Source organism: Ambystoma mexicanum, chromosome 4p (assembly GCF_040938575.1).
Source record: "Ambystoma mexicanum isolate Mex_15411 chromosome 4p, UKY_AmexF1_1, whole genome shotgun sequence".
Classification (NCBI taxonomy): domain Eukaryota; kingdom Metazoa; phylum Chordata; class Amphibia; order Caudata; family Ambystomatidae; genus Ambystoma; species Ambystoma mexicanum.
The window spans coordinates 667,125,507-667,145,393 of record NC_090927.1 but is presented as its reverse complement, the minus strand read 5'-3'; the positions used below and the strand labels follow the sequence as shown (position 1 = coordinate 667,145,393).

At 45.3% G+C, this 19,887-nt stretch overlaps 1 protein-coding gene across 3 annotated transcripts in view; it reads right to left on the bottom strand.

The window, feature by feature from the left end:
• The window catches only part of COL19A1 (collagen type XIX alpha 1 chain), a 2,241,461-nt gene that overhangs the window by 395,822 nt on the left and 1,825,752 nt on the right, over window positions 1–19,887 (bottom strand). For all 3 annotated transcript variants that reach the window (XM_069606203.1, XM_069606204.1, XM_069606205.1), the window contains exon 21: window positions 12,238–12,282. In XM_069606203.1, the coding sequence (XP_069462304.1) occupies window positions 12,238–12,282 (45 nt within the window). The remainder of the gene's footprint in view (window positions 1–12,237; window positions 12,283–19,887) is intronic.

Sequence of the window (19,887 nt, the reverse complement as noted above, 5' to 3'; positions counted from 1 at the left end):
CTCATGTGCTGGTAGTTTATGGGCAGGTATGGCCATTTATATGCTTTTAAAAGGATCTTAAAGCGGTGCAATTGTTTGCTATGTGTCAGGCCAACTTGGCAACCAAGCAAATTGGGCACATTGAGTGTGCAGCGTGTGCAGTACATGGCTGCAGCCCTGGGTGGTAATTCCAGAGTGGAGTGCGGCAGTTCAGTGCTTTGGGGGGGCGGCATGCAGCAGTGCCCTTGCTACGCCATTTCTCTGTGGCATGGCTAGTATTCTCCCAGTGTTCATAAGTATTGCTCTGCCAGCTGTGCAGAGGTACAACTGGTACCTCACAGAACAGTGCTCTCACACAAAGTGCTTTTACCCTGGGGCAGGGCAAATGGCCGTCTAAACATGGGACAAGGGTGGCCCCCAAGGAATTGTTCAGGGACCAAATCGCTCCCGTGAACTTGTATCACAAACATGTACTCACGTGACATAGGGAATGCAACTGAAGACTTGTCAAAGTCATGTTCCCTCTCATCATACCCTCTTACAGCAGGGGTTAACAAAATCAATTAAATAAAAACAAAGCAAAACATGAAATCAATCCAGCTGTCTTCAAGAGCGACACAAGGAGGGTCTCTTATTCTTCTCTACGCTATCATCCACCGTTTCTCAGGCATTTCCTTTGATTCCTTATTTTATCTGCCAGAAGCAGAAGGAATAATTATTTTCCAGATCATGTTCCTCACGCCACACATATGCTGCATAAACAGCTCCAAGAGGCAGTACGTTTGTCTTGGAAGCGAAGCAATGCGGTGCCACACAGGTTCGAATCCTCATCCCGCTCTTAGAAACCACTCGCTGGTATCAAGAGCATTATAAATGAACAATAAAATAAAACATTTAAAATTAAGGATTCCAGAGCATCATAGCGGGTCTACCTCAAGAGGTTCCTAGGCAACCCACGGCAGATCAAATCATCAGGCTCCCGACACTCTGTGTGCATGGGCAGACAACATGGGCAATCTGGACCACTAAACGACCTGCAACCATTTCTACTGTTATCTTCTTCGGAGGGGCACTTACAACCCCTCAAATTCAAAATGTTAATTCTCACGTGATTTCCCTGTTACTGCTTAGAAGGGATTGTGCATTCCAACAAAAGTTGACAGATCATGCCTGGACCCATGCATTCACTCTGCGTCACTTGCAGCCTAGGGGCCTGCAGCCCATTAACAAACAAAACTAATTTCTGAGCATTGCTGCACCACTCGGGTAAAGTGCAGCATATTTGCAGAGCAGGTCGTACACAGACTCTTGTAACAAATGCACTGCGGAAGTGTGAGTAAGTCTTCTGCGGTGCCTGCCTTGGAGAATACAATTTTGTTGAAGTGCATCATTGCTACACGGCTCCTTTAACAGCTGTGCTACTTTGAATTGGCGGAACTTTAAAAAGCACAACTCTCGGGAAAGCGAAGCGGAAGTGTGAGGAAGTGTTCTGCAGTGTTCCGCGGGGGTGTGGAGGGGTGTAGGACCCAAGGCGAAGGAATCCTCCTCACCCAGAATCAACACGGTAAGCCTGCCCTCCTCTGACCCCTACCTCGCATATATCTGAAATTGCTATCACAAGTGGACATTGTTTATTTCCAGAGTGGAAAAGTGTTTCCTTTCATTTAGTGACTTGTTCTGATGGAAAGCGCTCCCAGCAATTAGTGCCACCGAAGCTGCCCTATGTTGTTTTAATTAATTGTCATTTCGGCAATTGGACTAGGTGCAAATTGTCTTTGGATTGGTTCAAGCCAAGACTTTCCTCTAGAGGACTCGGGGAGTGACTGCGGAGGTATTATTCCACTTTGAGCCACGCTGTGCCTCATCTTCTACGAATTACCCAATTACACCAATTGCCAGCAGCCGTTTTGTATAGTCTGTGTAGGCTGCCTTTCTTAACTGAAGCTGCCTTGCAATCTTGCTTAAACTAAACAGCGGAGTGGCGGAGAGTGGCTGTCTTGCCGTCATGCCAGGCAAGACTGCAAAGACTGCAATGATGGCCACCCCACCGACTCCTTCTCTACCTTCAGAAGACGACTTAGGACGTCGTTTGAGGAGCTCTCGCTCCCGCACAGAGCCTCCAATTGAAACTATAGAGCTAACAACACAGCCACAGCAATCATCCAAAACTCCTATTAATATGCCTCCTGTTGTGCAGAGCATTGAAGGCCTATGGAACGCAATACACCAACACCTCTCACACACTTTTGTGATATCCATAATTTTTCAACACTGTGCGCTGAACCATTTATAAACTGTGCTAAGGATCCCCTTCTGAGCAAAAGACTAACCTTGAGCGAAACTTGCTGCGAAGTTCCCGTCTTGATGGAGCAACCTTTCATGGCCCCCGCGCGGACTCCCGCTTGTCCTGCCTCGCCTGGAGCTCCGCCATTCTCCGGAGGGGGGTCGGCGTTGAGTCCTCTGGGCCGGCCGGTGTGTGCGATGTCCGGGCGGGTGGGAGTGAAGTCTCTGCCTGGTGCTCTTGGGCTGGTGTCCACTCAGGAGGGCGGTGCATTTGAGACCCCGGCGGGAGATCCAGGGGATCACCGGGCGGATCCCCGTGGCGTGGGGCCCATGGGATCTCCCTCGCAGCTGGCGCCGGGAGACACGTATACCGCGTCAGTCAAAGAAGCAAGGAGCTTCCAGGATTTGGCTCCGCCTACTACCGTATTAACAGTAAAAGTCCTGATCCACGAAAAACTAATAAACATTGAAATTACTGAACCAAACGGACTTGTTATAAACGATGACAAAGTTACATCAACTGCAACTCATGAAGTGGATCCAAGTGATCCCCAAAATAAAAAAAAGACCACGAAAAGCCAGAGACTCTATTGAAGACATTGAGGCTTCACACCACAATATAAAAGAAAACAACTAACCATCTACGCGGCTAAGGCTCTCCCAAAAGCCTGGCAGCAATAACAAAGCTGGCCGTGTGGGCCAAAATTCTACAGGAAAGGCTACAAAGAAAACCCAACCCTGCTCAAATTATTATCAGATTTCTTCTGTAAACATTCTAAAGCAATACAAGAAAAGTGTCAAGAACTAACGGATGCAGAGATTCTCGAAGCAGTACATAACAACACACCACCACGCAAGCAGCGCAAGCTGGCCATTGCAACCCGGAAGTCCACTTTACCATCACCCAGAGGCCGTGACCACCTCAACCAGACAATAAATAAGGACAAATGGCAATTTATTGGAAAAACAACGCTTACTTTCGCTCTCTCATTGAGTGCCTCCTCAACCTCTGAGTCAGAATCGGCTAGAAGCCTTACTTCCATGCACTCCTTAACATCTTCGAAGTCCACTAAAGAGATAGGAGCTCTCGAACCTCCCGAATCTCTTCAACTCGAAGCTTCTAACATTAATAAAAATGAAATTGAAAATGATCTACAAGAAATTAGACCCTCTCTAGATGAGAATGTGGGTACTGAGGTCATCAAGACCCCTAAGAGGCCTAATCCAGACCCCAATCATCTGCTAAAAACCTCAACCCATATAAGGAACTTGACCCAAACTCATGATGATCAACTGATACTAGATGACCGAAAGAAATTGGATGAACAAAGTCCTCTACCAGCCACCAACAAGCCAAATGATGGTTCTAATGTTCCACATTGGATCCCTCTTGGCAAGAAGCCCCCTACTCGGGGAAACACATCCTCACAAAGAGATCTGACAACAAATCGAAAAACCAATGATATCCCCACTGAGCCAGACAACACCATGGATCCGGTGGAAAACTCAATAGATTTGGCTCCATAAAGGGCAAATAAGGCCAATTAGGGAAATACAAATGCCAATTTGAGAAATCTCTGGATGCTTTTTACACAAACTTGGACAATTACAGCTCCCCTCTAAGATTTTCCTCAGATCAATTTAGTACAATGCCGCCCTTAGCAGGTACACCATTAACTCCTCGGCTATCATCCCCAGTAAAGACTAGACTATCTTCTCAAAGCTCAGCTGCAGCCAAAGAAACGCCATCCAAAAAACCAGACATGTGTACATTGATGTCGGCAATAACTATAGCCCTAATGCCCTTTACCAAATTGTATGAGACTATCGGGGATGCACTTAAAGACCACACTTCAATTCAAGCAATGATGTTAACCAAACTGATCTTCGTTTTAGGTTATATCATGGAGTTACACTCAAAATCAAAGTCCTCATATCCATCTCCGGACCAACAACTACCCTTGGCCCTAAATTCACAAGAAACCACATCGGACCTGAGACACTCAACTCAAACCAGGGAAAACGTCAAGTCAGAAGGTACTCAAACCCTTCCTTTTATAGATCTAACAACAAAAGTGATTTCACCAACTGCAAAGTCCTTGATCACTAAAGATACTAAAGGAGCGAAATCGATACCTAGTGATAAACCAACATTAGAACCTATCTTCCACCAGCTGGGGATAGCCAAAGGTAAATCGACGCCATCAACACCGCTTCTAAAAATTCCAATGGCTCAAACAAATCCAAAATCAACCTCTAAAGAAGCCCAAGACTCCCAAACAAAAGGCATCAAGATAACCAGCCAATCTCCCAGAGTGATGGAAGATTTCTTAGACAACGAAGAGCTGATGAACATCACGCAACACTTAACTAACACTACTACAAGCTGTCATTGTGAGATCCAAGAAAATTCAGCAATCCAAAAAGTGATCTCCCAGCCTCCATTATCTAATAACGATGACACCGAAACCCCAGAATCATCACTCCTTACTCTCGAGGATCGAAGACGTCTTTTGACCATGAAATGTAACATCAAATCTAAAGTCCAGGCCCACCACCTAACTACCTCTTCGAATACAATAAAGAACCATCAAAACCTCGACGTAGGAAAGCGGGACACATCCAGATACCACTCAGAGGTGATTCACGATTACCACCGCCATAGGAGAAACTCGGCTTATCGATCTGCTGAGCAATCTAGAAGGCCCCCCTATCCAGAACAAGAAAAAGGATCCTCACGGGATACCTATAAATCAAGGATGGACACGTACCAAAACAAACCTCAAAGAAGGCTACAAACCAGATGGATACTCAATCTAGAACAGATCCCTGGTAATCATGATGACGTCGTCCTAAAGAGAAGAGCAGTAATTGAACTATTTTACATATTCCGAAACTACGTTCTGTAAAGTCACCGGACCTCCAAATTGTCGACCCAAGCCACCAGAACTTAAAGGTGATCTCTCATTTATACATTACATCATCCACTGTAAACAATCTTTTAAGAGCAGCGGCTGAAGATCTTCAAATTATGGGCTATGACTTAACCGAATCTTCTAGGAAAATCAAAGACAGTAGACAATTAGAAGGAAGGAAGAACTTGGAAACTCAACAAAAGAACAACCGATTTAAATCAGTCTTGCATGTCCATCATAGATCATCCAAGAAAATAGAAACTAATTCAGTGGTTAGTGTGATTCACTCCATCGACCACCACAAAAAATTGACGGTAGTGAGACCAAAAACATTGGATCGGTCCTCTAACCTCGCTCATCATAATACTCCAAAAGTAAATAAAAAAGGAGTTCAAGAAATCCTTCCTAATTTAAGTACTCACTTGAGGATCTACACACAAAGTGTACTTCGAAAATCTTAAGGAACGTCCAGAACGATAATTGTTCCACTACGACAAGATCACAATCAGGCCTCTCACTTCAGACTATGTGGTCTTGGCTTCCAAAAGCCTTGAAGATTCAACGCCAAAAATACCCACTCGAGTCTAAAGAACACAACCCTACGAACGACCTCCATCCGGCAACTGATCAAGATGTAATCAAGATGTGCTCATGGAATACCCAGGGATTTCTACATTTAACAGTCCTGGGCACTATAAATCTGGGCGACTATGATATTATATGTTTTCAAGAGACTTGGCTAACCCAAAGTCCTATTCTAGATGGCTATGAGATCAACACAGCTCCAGCCAAAAAAGGCATCACAGGACGCCCCACTGCAGGGTTACTAATCGCAATCCGAAATGGATGTGGCCTTACGTGCATCCAAAAGCTGAAAGAAAACCAATTCATGCTGGTGGTGAAGCTAAACTGGACAACTATTGACATGGAGAAAAATAAGACCCTTACAAAGCTGGTTATTATTATCAGCGTTTATTGGAACCCTGCTGCTATTGAATCTGCAAAATTCATTAATATGATTGAGACTGAAATCAACTGGATTCAAGCAATTTATCAAGCCGACCACATAGCAATATGTGGTGATTTAAACATCAACTGCCAGGAGAAAATCAATGACAGTAAAAGAAAACCCAAGAAACCGCCCATTGATTAAAGGGCTACTCAATGGATGAAGCTAATAAAATCAAGATCTTTCTCCAATCTTGACTCGGTCTTTAGCAATCCTAATAGACCGCCGACCTGGGAATGAGCCGACTCCCAATCGACGATTGATCACATTTTTGTGACACGATCTCTATTGCCATTAATAACATCTTTTGAAGTGGTGAGGACGCCTGTAAGTGACCATAATCTCTTACAAACTACCTGGTCTTCAAGTCCTCTAAGCCATCCAACAATGATTTCCTACCTTGAGTTAAATAACCATGGAACAAGACTCAGAATGACCGATAGGACCATCATCTCTCTAATGGAGGCTTATAGTGACTTAAAAAACTGCGAAAGCCGCATGATGGTGGATTACATCCCACTACTAAACACTTATAAAACCCCACAAGGAAAGAAGAAGCCACCTAAGCTACAACAACACATATATGACAAGCTGGTGGCGGAAAACAAGAGAGACTTAACAAGGATTAGAAGACAGGCATTAAAACTAGATCCTAAGAGTGCCTCAAGTACCATTTTGGAGGCACAGAGAATCTATAAAGCATGGTTGAGGGCCCATCGGACCATATTATACCAACAAGACGCTGAGAACATTCTCAAAGCTATAAATGGCAACTATGCTAGAGATTTTTGGTCCCTACTTCATTCAACATCTCCAGGAGTCCTTCCGTCTCAACAGAATGGACTAGGAGAATTGACATGGGAGACCTATTTCAATACCATCTTTCAACTTCCAAAATTTTCTAAGGAGGACACGGGTAGATGTGACTGCCCATGGATACAGTTGGACAATAAAGATAATATCTTCGACCAAATAAGAAAATTAAAATCATCACGCGCTCCAGGACCTGATTATATAACAAACCTCGATTTGAAAACTCATTCCGAAGCCTGGTCATCTCTTCTAAGTATGATCTTCAGATGCTGCGCTGATTCAAAAACCATTCCACCATCATAGAACTCAGCAAATATAGTTCCTTTTTATAAAAAAGGAAACAGGGCCGACCCAGCTAATTACCGCCCAATAGCTCTCTTAGACCCAATAGGAAAAGTTTTTGGTTCACTCCTTCTCCAACACTTCATGTCATAAAGCCCCTTGTCAAGGCTACCTACAAACAGGGTTCAAAAAGAACATGGGCACGAACGTGAATATACTCACTTTGAGTATCTTGAAAAGCAAGATCTTAGAAGGTAGCCCTAGAATATTCGTCGCTTTCGTCGACTTTACCCAGGCGTTTGATCGAGTCAACCATTCTAGATTGTGGCAGAAACTTTCCTTCTGGAAATGCCCAAACGAAATACGGAGCCAATTAAGTCTTGTACTCCAATACGACTATGCGAGTTCGTTTGAACTAGCAAGGGACTCTTTCAGCCAAGATCAACACTACCAGAGGTGTGAAACAGGGCTGCCCTCTGTCACCGGCATTGTTTTGGACTTATCTAGGTGATTTTCAGGAATCAGAAAAGTCAATACGATCATTTCCACCAAAACTTGGAGGTGAACAGATCAGTCGTCTGCTGTATGCAGACAACTTGATCCTGTTAGATCACACCCCAATAGGTCTACAACGGCAACTAAACAACTTACAGCAATATATGGCGGAAAATAACTTAGATATTAATGAAGAGAAAACGAAAATGATGGTAATTGAAAAACCAACCAAGAAGAACGAAAAGATCTCTCTTCGTCTGGGTACAGCCATACTGGAAAGAGTCAGAAACTTTAAGTACTTAGGTGTTACCCTGGATAGCTGTAACAGTCACCTGGCTCCCACGGAGGCGCTGGTCTGGGTTGCTGTGGCCTCTTCAAGCGTGATGCGCAGAATTCGGACCACCGATTGAACAGGACCCCCAAATCTTGTTTGTCGGGCCCGTAGGATTATCCTTCTGCAGATGAGAAAGGGGATTAACTGTCTGCCGAATAGTGTGCTTGCTCCCCCCTTGCCACCTTCGTTCTTCTCTGATTCCTCCAAAACCCCCGGTTTAAGCTCACCTTATGGTTTGGAAGGATGAACTCTCCATCCTGCTTCTGGTGCAGGGGCGTGCGTTCGTCCAGTTACTTCACTGGTTTTCAGAATGGCGGTGGCACATCCACTTGACTTTTCTGAGCAATACGCCGTAAGTATGAAGATGCAAAAGTTCAAGTGTGAGCCTCCTTTTATGTTGTCTTTTCTGTCCTTTATTTCAGGTGCAGAACAAAGGCGATGCGTTGAGGGGTTAAATTGCCGATGGTAAAATCAGGTGAGTTAGTGATGAGGGCGACCCCTCTAAATGTCTTTATAATTCCCGAGTAATGCCTTTTGTCCTTTCCCCATAGGGGCCGGGGTGCGGTACCTGCCAAAGATGCGGCGCCGACCCGAGATGTGGAATGATTCACCAAGAAAAGCCGGTAAGTAATATGGCTGAAAATATCCTTTCCCCATAGGGGCCGGGGTGCGGTACCTGCCAAAGATGCGGTGCCGACCCGAGATGTGAAATGGTTCACCAAGAAAAGCCGGTAAGTAATATGGCTGAAAATTCGGCTTTCCTCTTGTGTTCCCTTGCTCACCTTTTGTCTCTTCTTCTCTCCCCTAGGTGCAGAGATGTGGCGACCGGTGCTGAGAGCCGTGATGGAGCCGGGCGGCGTCTCGGGAACAGGTGAGTGAAGCGCGGCGCTGCAGCGAGCAACGCGGTGCTTTTAAATGGAAGTCTTCCTTCAGGAATGCTGGCGTGAAGATTCCGGATGCAGGTAAGAAGGTTGAATAAGTTCTTGGTTTTCACCTTTCTCTTCTCTTATTCCCTTACAGGTGTTCCAGGTTCGAGGCGGGCGTGGCTGGAGTCCAGGTGCAGGAGCAGACACAGTGAGCGTTCAGCTGCTGGGATGCAGAACAACGCGAAGCACGTGTGGCTGTCCGGGCATGGCTTAAATAGCTTTGGAAGAAGTTCCAGGTGAGTATTCTTCCACAGCCCCACCCAAGTAACAAAATAGTTCCATCAGAAAAATAGTTCCTCCTAAGCCTCATTTGGCTTGGTTCTTCATGCAGCATGGTCTGCATCAGGAGAGTGTGCAGCATGGTCTGCTTCAGCTAAGTGCACCAATCACTTCCCCTTATGAGCCTGGCGCTTATGGCACCAGGACTGATGTCCAACATGAGCCTGGCGCCAACAGCGCCAGGACAGAGTCCAAAGAGCCCCTATAAAGGGCCGCTGGGCTTTTACTTGGGGGCGTGATGCCTGCTCCCGGGGGTGCTGGGCCTGGCCTGGTGCTCCGGGTGTAGGCATCATGACAATAGCACAATGAAAGAAAAAGCCATGCAGGAGGTCCTTTACGAGAAAACGAAAAAACTGACGGCCCAGGGGAAAGCCATTGATAGACTTTTATAAAAAAGAAGGTCATAGCATCTTTAACCTATGGCTCAGATGCCTTGGCCAACCTTCCACCGGAGCTATGGCCTAAATTAGAAGCAACCTTCTGGAGATCAATCTTAGGTCTACCAAAGTCAACTCCAGTTGCGTTGATTAGACGTGAATTTAGCCTCTCATCATTGAAAACAACAGTAGACTCTAACAGCATAATGCTGTACAGGAAATGTATACTGAAAGACACTCCATATGTCTATCGACTGATAAATCAAGAATTGCTGCTTGGATCCTGTAAAATGCTGTCTAAATGGAAAGCAGAACATGTTGCCCTCTTACATTCAGTGGAAAGCAGTGAAGATGAGCTTGTGAATAACCCAGTAAAAGTCATAAAAAAGATCAGAGAATTGGACTGGATAAAGACTTTAGAAATGGCTAATAAAAACAAACTCACAACTCATCTTCCTCCGATCTTTAAGAAATTGGATACCCTACAAACCTACATCAACTTATTTCCAAACAGAACAGCGCGTAACTTCTTCATGAAAATTCGTTTGAACTTATTGGAAACAAATGAAATTTTGGCCATCAGAGGCTTAGCTCTGACAAACTGTTGTCATCAATGCAAATCCACGACGAACAAGGAAACCATCCGCCATCTGCTCTTGACCTGTCCAGCGACACGAGAGATTCGCTCTTTATATTTGAATGGTACCATTTCGAACTTTACCCTTTTGGATGAGGAGAATTGCTGGCAAAAACTGATTGGAGGAGACAGACCGGCATGGCTATTGGCAACAGTGAATATTATGCACCACATTACCAAAGGGATGCTTCCATCACAAACCTCGATCTATCAACTGTACCTGTGAACTAACGTTAGAGCATAAGATTTTTCTCTTTTCACAACAATGAACTTTCAAGTTTCTTTCGTTCCATTTCATAAAAAATAAAAAAATCCTATGGGATTAAACACAACAACAAAAAAAATGCACTGCAGCTGCCTGCCAATACCACAGCAGAAGCCTAAATTCCATGTGTCACCTTTGTTTTTCTCACTGTTTCAACTCTAGCAATCAGCACACATGCAACAGAGGCTTTAGCCACAGTAGGTACCTGCATTCCATGTTTCTCCTTTGTTTTTCTCACTGTTTCAGTTATCTAGCAATCAGCACACATGCAACAGAGGCTTTAACCACAGTAGTTACCTGCATTCCATGTGTCTCCTTTATTTTTCTCACTGTTTCAGCGTTCTGGTAATCAGCAAGCCTGGAAAAGAGGCTCTAACAACAGTAGAAGCCTGCATTCTATGCTTCTCTTTTATTCTTCTATTTCAGCGCTCTAGCAATCAGCAAGCCTGGAACGGAGGCTTTAACCATAATAGGAATCTGCATACATGCGTGTCCTTTCGTTTTCTCACTGTTTCAGCTCTCTAGCAATTAACAAGCCTGGAACAGAGGTTTTAACCACAGTAGGTACCTGCATTCCATGTGTTTCAGCTCTCTGGCAATCAGCAAGCCTGGAACTGAGGCTCTAACAACTGTAGAAGCCTGCATTCTATGCTTCTCTTTTATTCTTCTCACTGTGTCAACCTTCCAGTGATCAGCAAGCCTGGAACAGAGGATTTAACCACAGAGTCTCGGGAGGAGAGCATAGGATTCTCGGGAGGATAGTTCAGGGGCAACGTGCTCACCTTGGAAGCAAGTCGACACACAGCAACACAGGTTCGATCCCCGGGTCCAGGCTTAGATACTTCTGGGTATTAATAACCTATCATATCAGTAGGTACCTGCATTCCATGTATTCTTCTTACTATTTCATCTCTCTAGCAATCAGCAAACCTTCAACAGAGGCTCTGACCACAGTAGGTACCTTCATTCCAGGCTTCTCTTGTATTCTTATATGTCAGCACTCTAGCAAACAGAGGATTTTATCATAATAGGAATCTGCATTCCATGCGTGTCCTTTAGTCTTCTCACTGTTTCAACTCACTAGCAACCAGCAAGCTTGGAACATAGACTGTAACCACAGCAGAAGCTGTAATGTGCACACTTTGGGCACAGGGCAAGAAGCCATGGACAAGCTCTGACATAAGATGCCCAAGGTGATGCTGCCCTTTATTCCCTATGCACACGCTCTGATAGCTAATATCATTAGAGCCCTTACCTTTGAGCTTCATTGTGAACCAGGTGGCCTCTACCCTTGTTAGAGTACCGCACCTTTGGCTCAGAACCACTATATAGGGCAGTGGTCACCTAACCCACAACAGAGCCCTCTGGTGTGGACTCTAGTGCTTCATTCAGTATTGGGGTTGCGTTTGTAATGCTCAGGGATAAGTATGTTTCTGTGCAATGGCTTTGCCAGAAGGACAGTGTGAACATGTATTACATGGTTTAGGTGACACTGTGTTTGTTTTTGGAGTATGTATGTTTAGTGATTTTACAGTTTTAGGACATGGTGGCCCATTGATATCAACCAAGGTTAGCACTGAATGAACTAACTGATTTGACACAGCACCCAACATATGACAAAAGGCTTGTAAATTACACCTTACCTTTTCACCCTTTTCACCAGGCATACCATGTAGCCCTTCCAGTCCCTAGAGAGAAGAGTTCAAAGGGCGTTAATGTTCATGGTTTTACCAAAGTGCATATATTTCTTCATGTAATCTCTCATTAAAGCATATTCTACTGTGAAAAACATCACATTGCCATTCAGCATGGGTCAGTCAATCAAACTAGTTTATTTTGGAAAATAATTCCACAATGCATTGCAATACAATTCCATTAATACTTTACAAAGATTACAAAAAATCACAAATGTAAGATGCTTTTTAATCTCATGAACCATTCATTGTAAAAGTGCTATGTGCCCAGGGAGGCACAATATGATGTGATATGATATGGCATTTATAACGCACCTATACACAAGTGTTTCAAGGCGCAACGCAGCAAGGGAGGGGGAACAGAGGGAAGACAGAGACAGCGATCCTACTAGGCCAAGTGTCATTCAGATCTCTCAAGTGCAGGGGAAGGTGGAAGAGGAAAAGTGCGGAGTCGGAGGGGGCTGGGGACAGTGCTTTACATTGGGTAATAGAATAAATAAAATAATAAGAGAAGTAGGGCCAGCTAGTGGCAAGTGCAAGGGTAAGTGCAGACATCAGGTGGTACAGATAACAGAAAACAGTGTCCAAGTGCGGGGGTTGCCAGGGAGGCAGTGCAGGTGCGTAACTGGTGGGGAGGGGGCCTGAGCCCGAGATCAGAGGGTGGCTAGGTAACCAATAAAGCTTCAGCCAGGAGTTCAGCAGGGGAGAGGAGGAGGGAAAGCAGAAGCAAAGAGGAAGGTTTTGAAGTACTTCCGGAACCGGAGATGGTTCTCCTCAAGTTTCAGGGAGGCAGGGCGGTTGTTCCAGAGAGAGGCCCCAGCCAAAGAAAGAGATCTACCACCAACTCACGCTCTGAAACACTTGTGTACGAGCGTGATAGAAATAAAATATAAATATCAATTGGAGAATCGACTGACCCTGAGAGAGTTGGGGGCAGATGAGCTAAGAGCTCGAGAAGGAAGATATTTAGGAAGAGAGTGTTGAAGGTATTGAGGCCCCAGGCCCCAGAAGGCATTGTGGACAATGCAGAGGGTTTTGCACTTAATCCTCACAGCCACTGGAAGCCAGTGCAGAGATTTCAGTCCTGGAGAGATACGATCCCTGGGCTTGAGGCCAAGGACAAGTCTCGCAGTCCTGTTCTGGATGAGTTACAGAGGGCAGAGAGTAGAAGCAGGCAGATTTAGAAAGAGGCTGTTGCAATAGCCCAGCCTAGAGAGAACCAGAGCTATGGAGACAGTGAGCTTCTATCACAATAGTGGTTTCCATGTAGAAACACCTGAAGCACCAGTGAAATCAGACTGCAAGTGCAGGAAAGTACAGCTCAGGACCACAACATAAAAATACACACCCCAATATTCCGTACAGATTCCATTTATGGTGGCACTCGGTGGGGGCTCCTCTTGGCCTCCTTCCACTCCTCCAAGATCATCATTAATATTTATCTGAATAGCACCGTCCTGGTCCAATTTCCTCCTTTTTTGATAGACGCTTCCCACGTCTTGTCAACTTCCTTCCTTCTTCTGCTGCTCCTACCTACACCTCTATGGCTCCTCTGCCACCTCCCTCCTCCGCCACCTCACCGGCACCCTCCTCACCCTCTCTGGCTACTATAACATATCCTTCTTTCTCCTCTGCCCAATCTCAGGCCCCTCTACGACCTCCACAGGGCGTACCTCAAGCCTGTACCCCCTCCATAGAAGTCTTTCAAATGTGATAATCTGCTCCACATCTCGACTCTCAACTCTTGCTCTGCTGTCAAACAATCCTCTGACATCTGCAGACTATTTGAAGAATGTGATCTGGATGTCCTCGGTCTCACCGAGACATGGTTCACGCCCAGGTCTGTCCCGAGTTTTGACACTCTCCTCCATGATGGCTACAAAATCGTCTCCAAACCCAGAGCCAAACATCCCTGAGGTGGAGCAGCCCTGATCTTTTCGGAGTGGATCCCTGCTTCTGTCATTCCTACACAGGCCTACTCCTCTTTCGAATGCCTGGTCTGCAGGCTCTCTATCTGTACTGGCCTCTCTCTGACTGTGGCCACCATTTACAGGCCACTCAGCCAGGTCACCCGCTTCCTCTCTGAGTGGGCTGACCTTTCCTCATTTCTCCTTGCCTCTACCTCTCAACTTCTCCTCCTCGGAAACCTCAACATCAATCTGGATGCTTCTAACCCCTCCTCAGGGCTATTTCATAATCTCTGCGATTGTCTCTCTTTCTATTCTACTTTCGGGCCCAACACAATCTGCCAGGCACACCTTGGATGTTCTCATCTCCTCAGACATCCCTCTCTCTAACCCTCTCTCCACTCCTCTCTCTTGGACTGACCACTTTCTGCTCTCTTCCCACCTTACGCTCTCTTTCCCCCAGATGAAGCCAAGCCCAGCACTGCCACCTACCTTCTTGGTCATCTTGCCCATGAAGTCTGTGTCCGTTGAGGCTTTCGCTGCTACTTTCTCTCCTCCTATGCCTGTGGCTGCCTCACACTCTGCCCCAGCCTTCTCTAACCTGCATCTCTCTATCTAAAAACACTCTTGATTTCCTAGCCCCTGCCATGACGATCACTCAGCATGGCAAAAATACATAAAACACTGGGGTCATTACATAGATGATATTTTTTTGATTTGGAAAAGCACAGCAGAACAGTTAAATCTTTTTCTGAAATACCTCAACACAATCGACACAAGAATACATTTTACCTCGGAGATTGCAAATCCAGGTCTACATTTCCTGGACGTACAGGTCACACCATCAGCACCTAATTTTATAACAAACATTATCCACAAACTGACGGACAGAAACAACCTTCTACACAGGTTAAGTTTTCACCCACCATCAACGATTTTGAGTTTACCATACAGCCAACTACTGAGAGTTAAAAGAATCGTGAACACTAATGAAAATTGGGAAATTGAATCATCCAATATGCTTGACAAATTCAAATCAAGTGAATACAAGGAATCAGAACTCCAAGATGCAAAACAGAAAGTTAATCAAAAGGAACGCAAACAACTGTTGACACCTAAAAGCGAAGACACCGACACACCGCTGGTGTTTGTAAGCAAGTACAACATTCAGTCTAACAAAATCAAGCGAACAATATTGAAAGATTGGCCATTGCTATCATGTGACACAAAATTACAGGGTAATTTTTTGAACAAACCAATCTTAGCCTTTCAAAGGAGCCACAATCTAAAAGATCTTCTCTTCTGGTGGAGACTAATCCATATCAATCAAAGAGACAACACAGCAAACATCCAGGAACTTATCCATGCCTCTCTTGTAATAACTGTAACAATGTGATTAAGGGCAGTATTATAACGCATTCACGTACAGGAGAAAGGATTCAATTGAAGGATCATGCTACATGTGAATCTCAAAATGTAGTATACGCCATTAAATGCCCATGCGGCCTCACATACGTTGGAGAAACTAGCTGCAAGGCCCGCATTCGCTGTAATGAGCATAAATCTAATATAAGAAGGAATAACCGCCATTCACCCATAGCAATATACTTTCAAGATCACAAACATCAGCTCTCGCAAATACGGTTCCAAATTTTAGAAGTCATCAGAACAAAAGATCTATGAATGAACATAACAAAAAAACTTGAACAGCGTGAGCATTTTGGATAGATAGGCTTGAGACTGTTTCATCATTGGGTCTGAACGAAGAGCTGGACTTAGTCTGTTTTTTATGAACTTTGTATGATGTGATGGTGTAAAGCAGATACTTGACAAAATGGGCATGAGTCCACCAAGTGTTAAATAGCACGTGCCAACATACAATTCGAGTAGTCTGACAAACAGGAGATTCTTGTAAATAGAAAATGTATGTTGGGGAAAGAGGAATTTTATCATGCCATAGAGGTTGTATGCACAATTAGTAAAATGGGATTCATTTGCATAAAGTGTTATACAAACATATTGAAAATTTGTGTCAGCACTGGATACAATGTAATATCTACAGGAGCAGGATTATAGAGTTTACTGAAATAACGTTATATTCACCACGAGATGAGATATCCCTACTTTCATCAGAATGTGGAATAAACAATGAGCCATGCCACTCCACTGTACATATATATAAATGTCATGTTGCCAGGTCTTCATGAAAACAAATAAGTAACCCCAGAACAGTGATTCCCACATCACGTATTGCAAGCACCATATGGATAAGATTTGAAACATACTTTAATGGAGCATTGCTTTATGCATCGGCACATCGTAAAGATACCATCCTTGTTATATACCACATCGGTAATATATACACTCAGCACGTATATGTATTCATATCAATTATCTTACACCAGTAATTCACCTATTAATGGCTCGAGCAAGAGTAAAATCTGTGGCACCGATGGACCACAGAACTACAATTCCCAGCACTATGGGCCACCGCGCATCCACGTCACCACGTTGACACGTGATGACATCTTACATTTAATGTTTGCTCACGGGTCATAGTGCTCTGTTGCCAGGGGGAACTGCGGTTACCCTGGGAACTACAAGGCCGCGGACACTTGGAGAAGGTCTTTACGCCAGTACATAATAAGTGAATACTGCATGCCGAATCTATAGATTCAATGTAGATTACTCGAGTCAGATTGATAATTACTGAACTGCGGTCCCTTCTGTTTTTTTTAAAGAGAATGGGATTTAACATGGATGACAACGTGTTTCCATTCATTGAAACAAGAACTAGTGCAGCCAACATTCTTTGAGTATAGGTAAGCTAATATACTGTAATCACTAGGCACATCACTGTGTAAGTAGTTAAACAAGGAGGCATATGACATGTTTTTAAAGCATGGTCATTTTGATAGATTTTTTTGTAGGATATCACCCCCGTATTTAGTGGCATAATGGCCTAAACAAAATACTGATGAGGTTCACCAGAAGCACTACATGCAGTGCTAGACACGTTTGTTTGGCAGCAACTCAGATTGTTGCATATAACTGGGAATAGAAAGATTGTCCAAGGAATATAGCACACAACTCAATGGCAGGTATGCGTCACTTTATGTTGTAATGAATAATGATTTCTGCAATGTGAATGTTCAGATGCACTATGTTCGTTTGAATTTTAAGGAACCAGGGGTGAAGTTAACCCCACACTGTCAATGTTTTTCTAGAGCCCGCCCTGAGGAAGGACACAGTCCGAAATACACCGGCAAGAGCCTCTGCTATTTTAAGAATAAATAAAGACAATCTGAAAAATTGAGAATTTTAATAAAATTTGATTAAAGAATTCGAGTCAATCCCCTTTCGGAGATTGACTGTACAATAAACATTAAAACCTGAATCATCAATAACCACAAATTGGAAGTAAGACTCACTACAAAATAGGCATCTCAAAGCTCAGTGGATGTTCCAGTGAGCAACTCCTGCCCTCTCTCTGACTGTGGCCAAAATGTACAGGCCACTTAGCCAGGTCTTCCTCCTACTCTTTGAGTGGGCTGACCTCTCCTCAGCTCTCCTTGCCTCTACCTCTCAACTTCTCCTCCTCAGAAGCCTCAACATCCATCTGGATGCTTCTAACCCCTCCTCAGGGCTATTTCCCAATCTCTGCGACTGTCTCTCTTTCTATTCTACCTTCGGGTCCGACACACTCTGCCGGGCACACCCTGGATGTTCTCATCTCCTCAGACATCCCTCTCTCTAACCCACTCACCACTCCTCTCTCTTGGACTGACCACTTTCTGCTCTCTTCCCACCTTATGCTCTCTGTCCCCCAGATGAATCCGAGCCCAGCACTGCCACCTACCTTCTGGTCATCTTGCCCATGAAGTCTGTGTCCGTTGAGGCTTTCGCTGCTACTTTCTCTCCTCCTATGCCTGTGGCTGCCTCACACTCTGACCCAGCCTTCTCTAACTTGCATCTCTCTATCTATAAAGACTCTTGATTTCCGAGCCCCTGCCATGACGATCCGTCAGAAGACTGCCTCCAAGTGCAACTCCTGGTATGATTCCGATCACGCCTAAAACACAAGTATAGGGTGTCTGAGATGAAGTGGAGGGCATCAGGCGCATCCTCTGACAAACTGGCATGCTGCCTGCTCCAATGACAGTACAGATTCTCTGTCCTGCCCAAGAAGAGAGCTTACATCCAAGCCTGTGTCTCTGCACCCTCTAACAACATGGTCGAAATCTTTCAAATCTGCAGGGACTGGCCAATACAACTGCAGTATCCACCTCTCCTGTTCCCTCACAGACCCTCTGCACAGCACTGGCATCTCACTTCACCACTAAAACTCAGGACATCATGTCCTCTCTCTCCTCCTCCTCTCCCTCTATCTCTCTCAGCCCTCCTCCGGCCACCTCTCCCACTCCTCCTCCTTTCTCCTCTTTCCCTGTGTTCACACCCGATGATGTTTCTAGACAAGTCTGATCTATGAAAGTGTCATCCAAACAGGTGCTCCCCTGCTCCTCCAGAACTATCAGGGACCACAGTGACACCCTCGCTCCAGCCTTGTCCGATTTCTGCACTCACTGTTTTGCCACTGGAACTTTCCCCTCCTCCTTAAGCACTCAAGCACTCCCTTGTGCGCTCTGCCCTTAAAAAGCCCTCTGCCAATCCTTCCTCCTGGACCAACCCTCCCAGGTCTAAATTGGGTCCTTTCTCTCCCCCACCTCTCTATCCACATGTGGTGTTCCTTAGGGCTCTAACCTCTCACCCTGGCTTTTCAACATCTACTTAGCACCTCTGGCCTACCTCATCTCTACCTTCTCTGCTAACTTTCAGTGATATGCAGATGACACTCAGCTCTCCTTCAGGCTCCCCTCAGCCTCCTCTCCTCTCTAGCTCATTCCCGACTGTCTATCCACGATTCAGGAATGGTGCGCCTCCAACAATCTTTGCTTTAATGCCAGTAAGGCAGAGATCCTTCGCATTGGGACTCCTGCTCCCACTTTCCCTCTTTCACTCTGGTCGCCCTCCTTGGGCCCTCTCCCTGCACCTTCCTGCGAGGCAAAAAACCTTGTTGGCGTCTTCGACTCCACCCTCTCCTTCTCTCCCCAGATCTCGGACCTCTCTAAGAAGTCCCACTACCAGCTGCACCTCCTCAGAGGTATTTTTCCTTTTCTCACTTTCTCCCAGAAGCTCACTGTCACCAGAGCCCTGGTTCTCTCTAGGCTGGACTACTGCAACAGCCTCTTTCTAAATCTACCTGCCTCTACTCTTCGCCCTCTGCAACTAATCCAGAACAGGACTGCAGGACTTATCCTTGGCCTCAAGCCCAGGGATCGTATCCCTCCAGCCCTGAAATCTCTCCACTGGCTCCCGGTGGCTGCAAGGATCAAGTTCATGACCCTCTGCATTGCCCACAAGGCTTTCTGGGGCCGGGAACCACACTACATCCTACTCTCTCTTCCTAAACACTTTCCTTCGCTCAGAGAATGGGTGGTAAATCCCTCTCTTCGGCTGGTGCCTCCCTCTGGAACAGCCTCCATGCCTCTCTCAAACTTGAGCAGAACGACCTCAGGTTCCGGAAGCAGCTCAAGACCTTCCCTTTCACTTCTGCTTCCTCTCTCTCTCTCTCCCCTGCTGACATACTTGCATGCTGTGCTAACTGGTTGCCTGACTGCCATCTCAACACCTT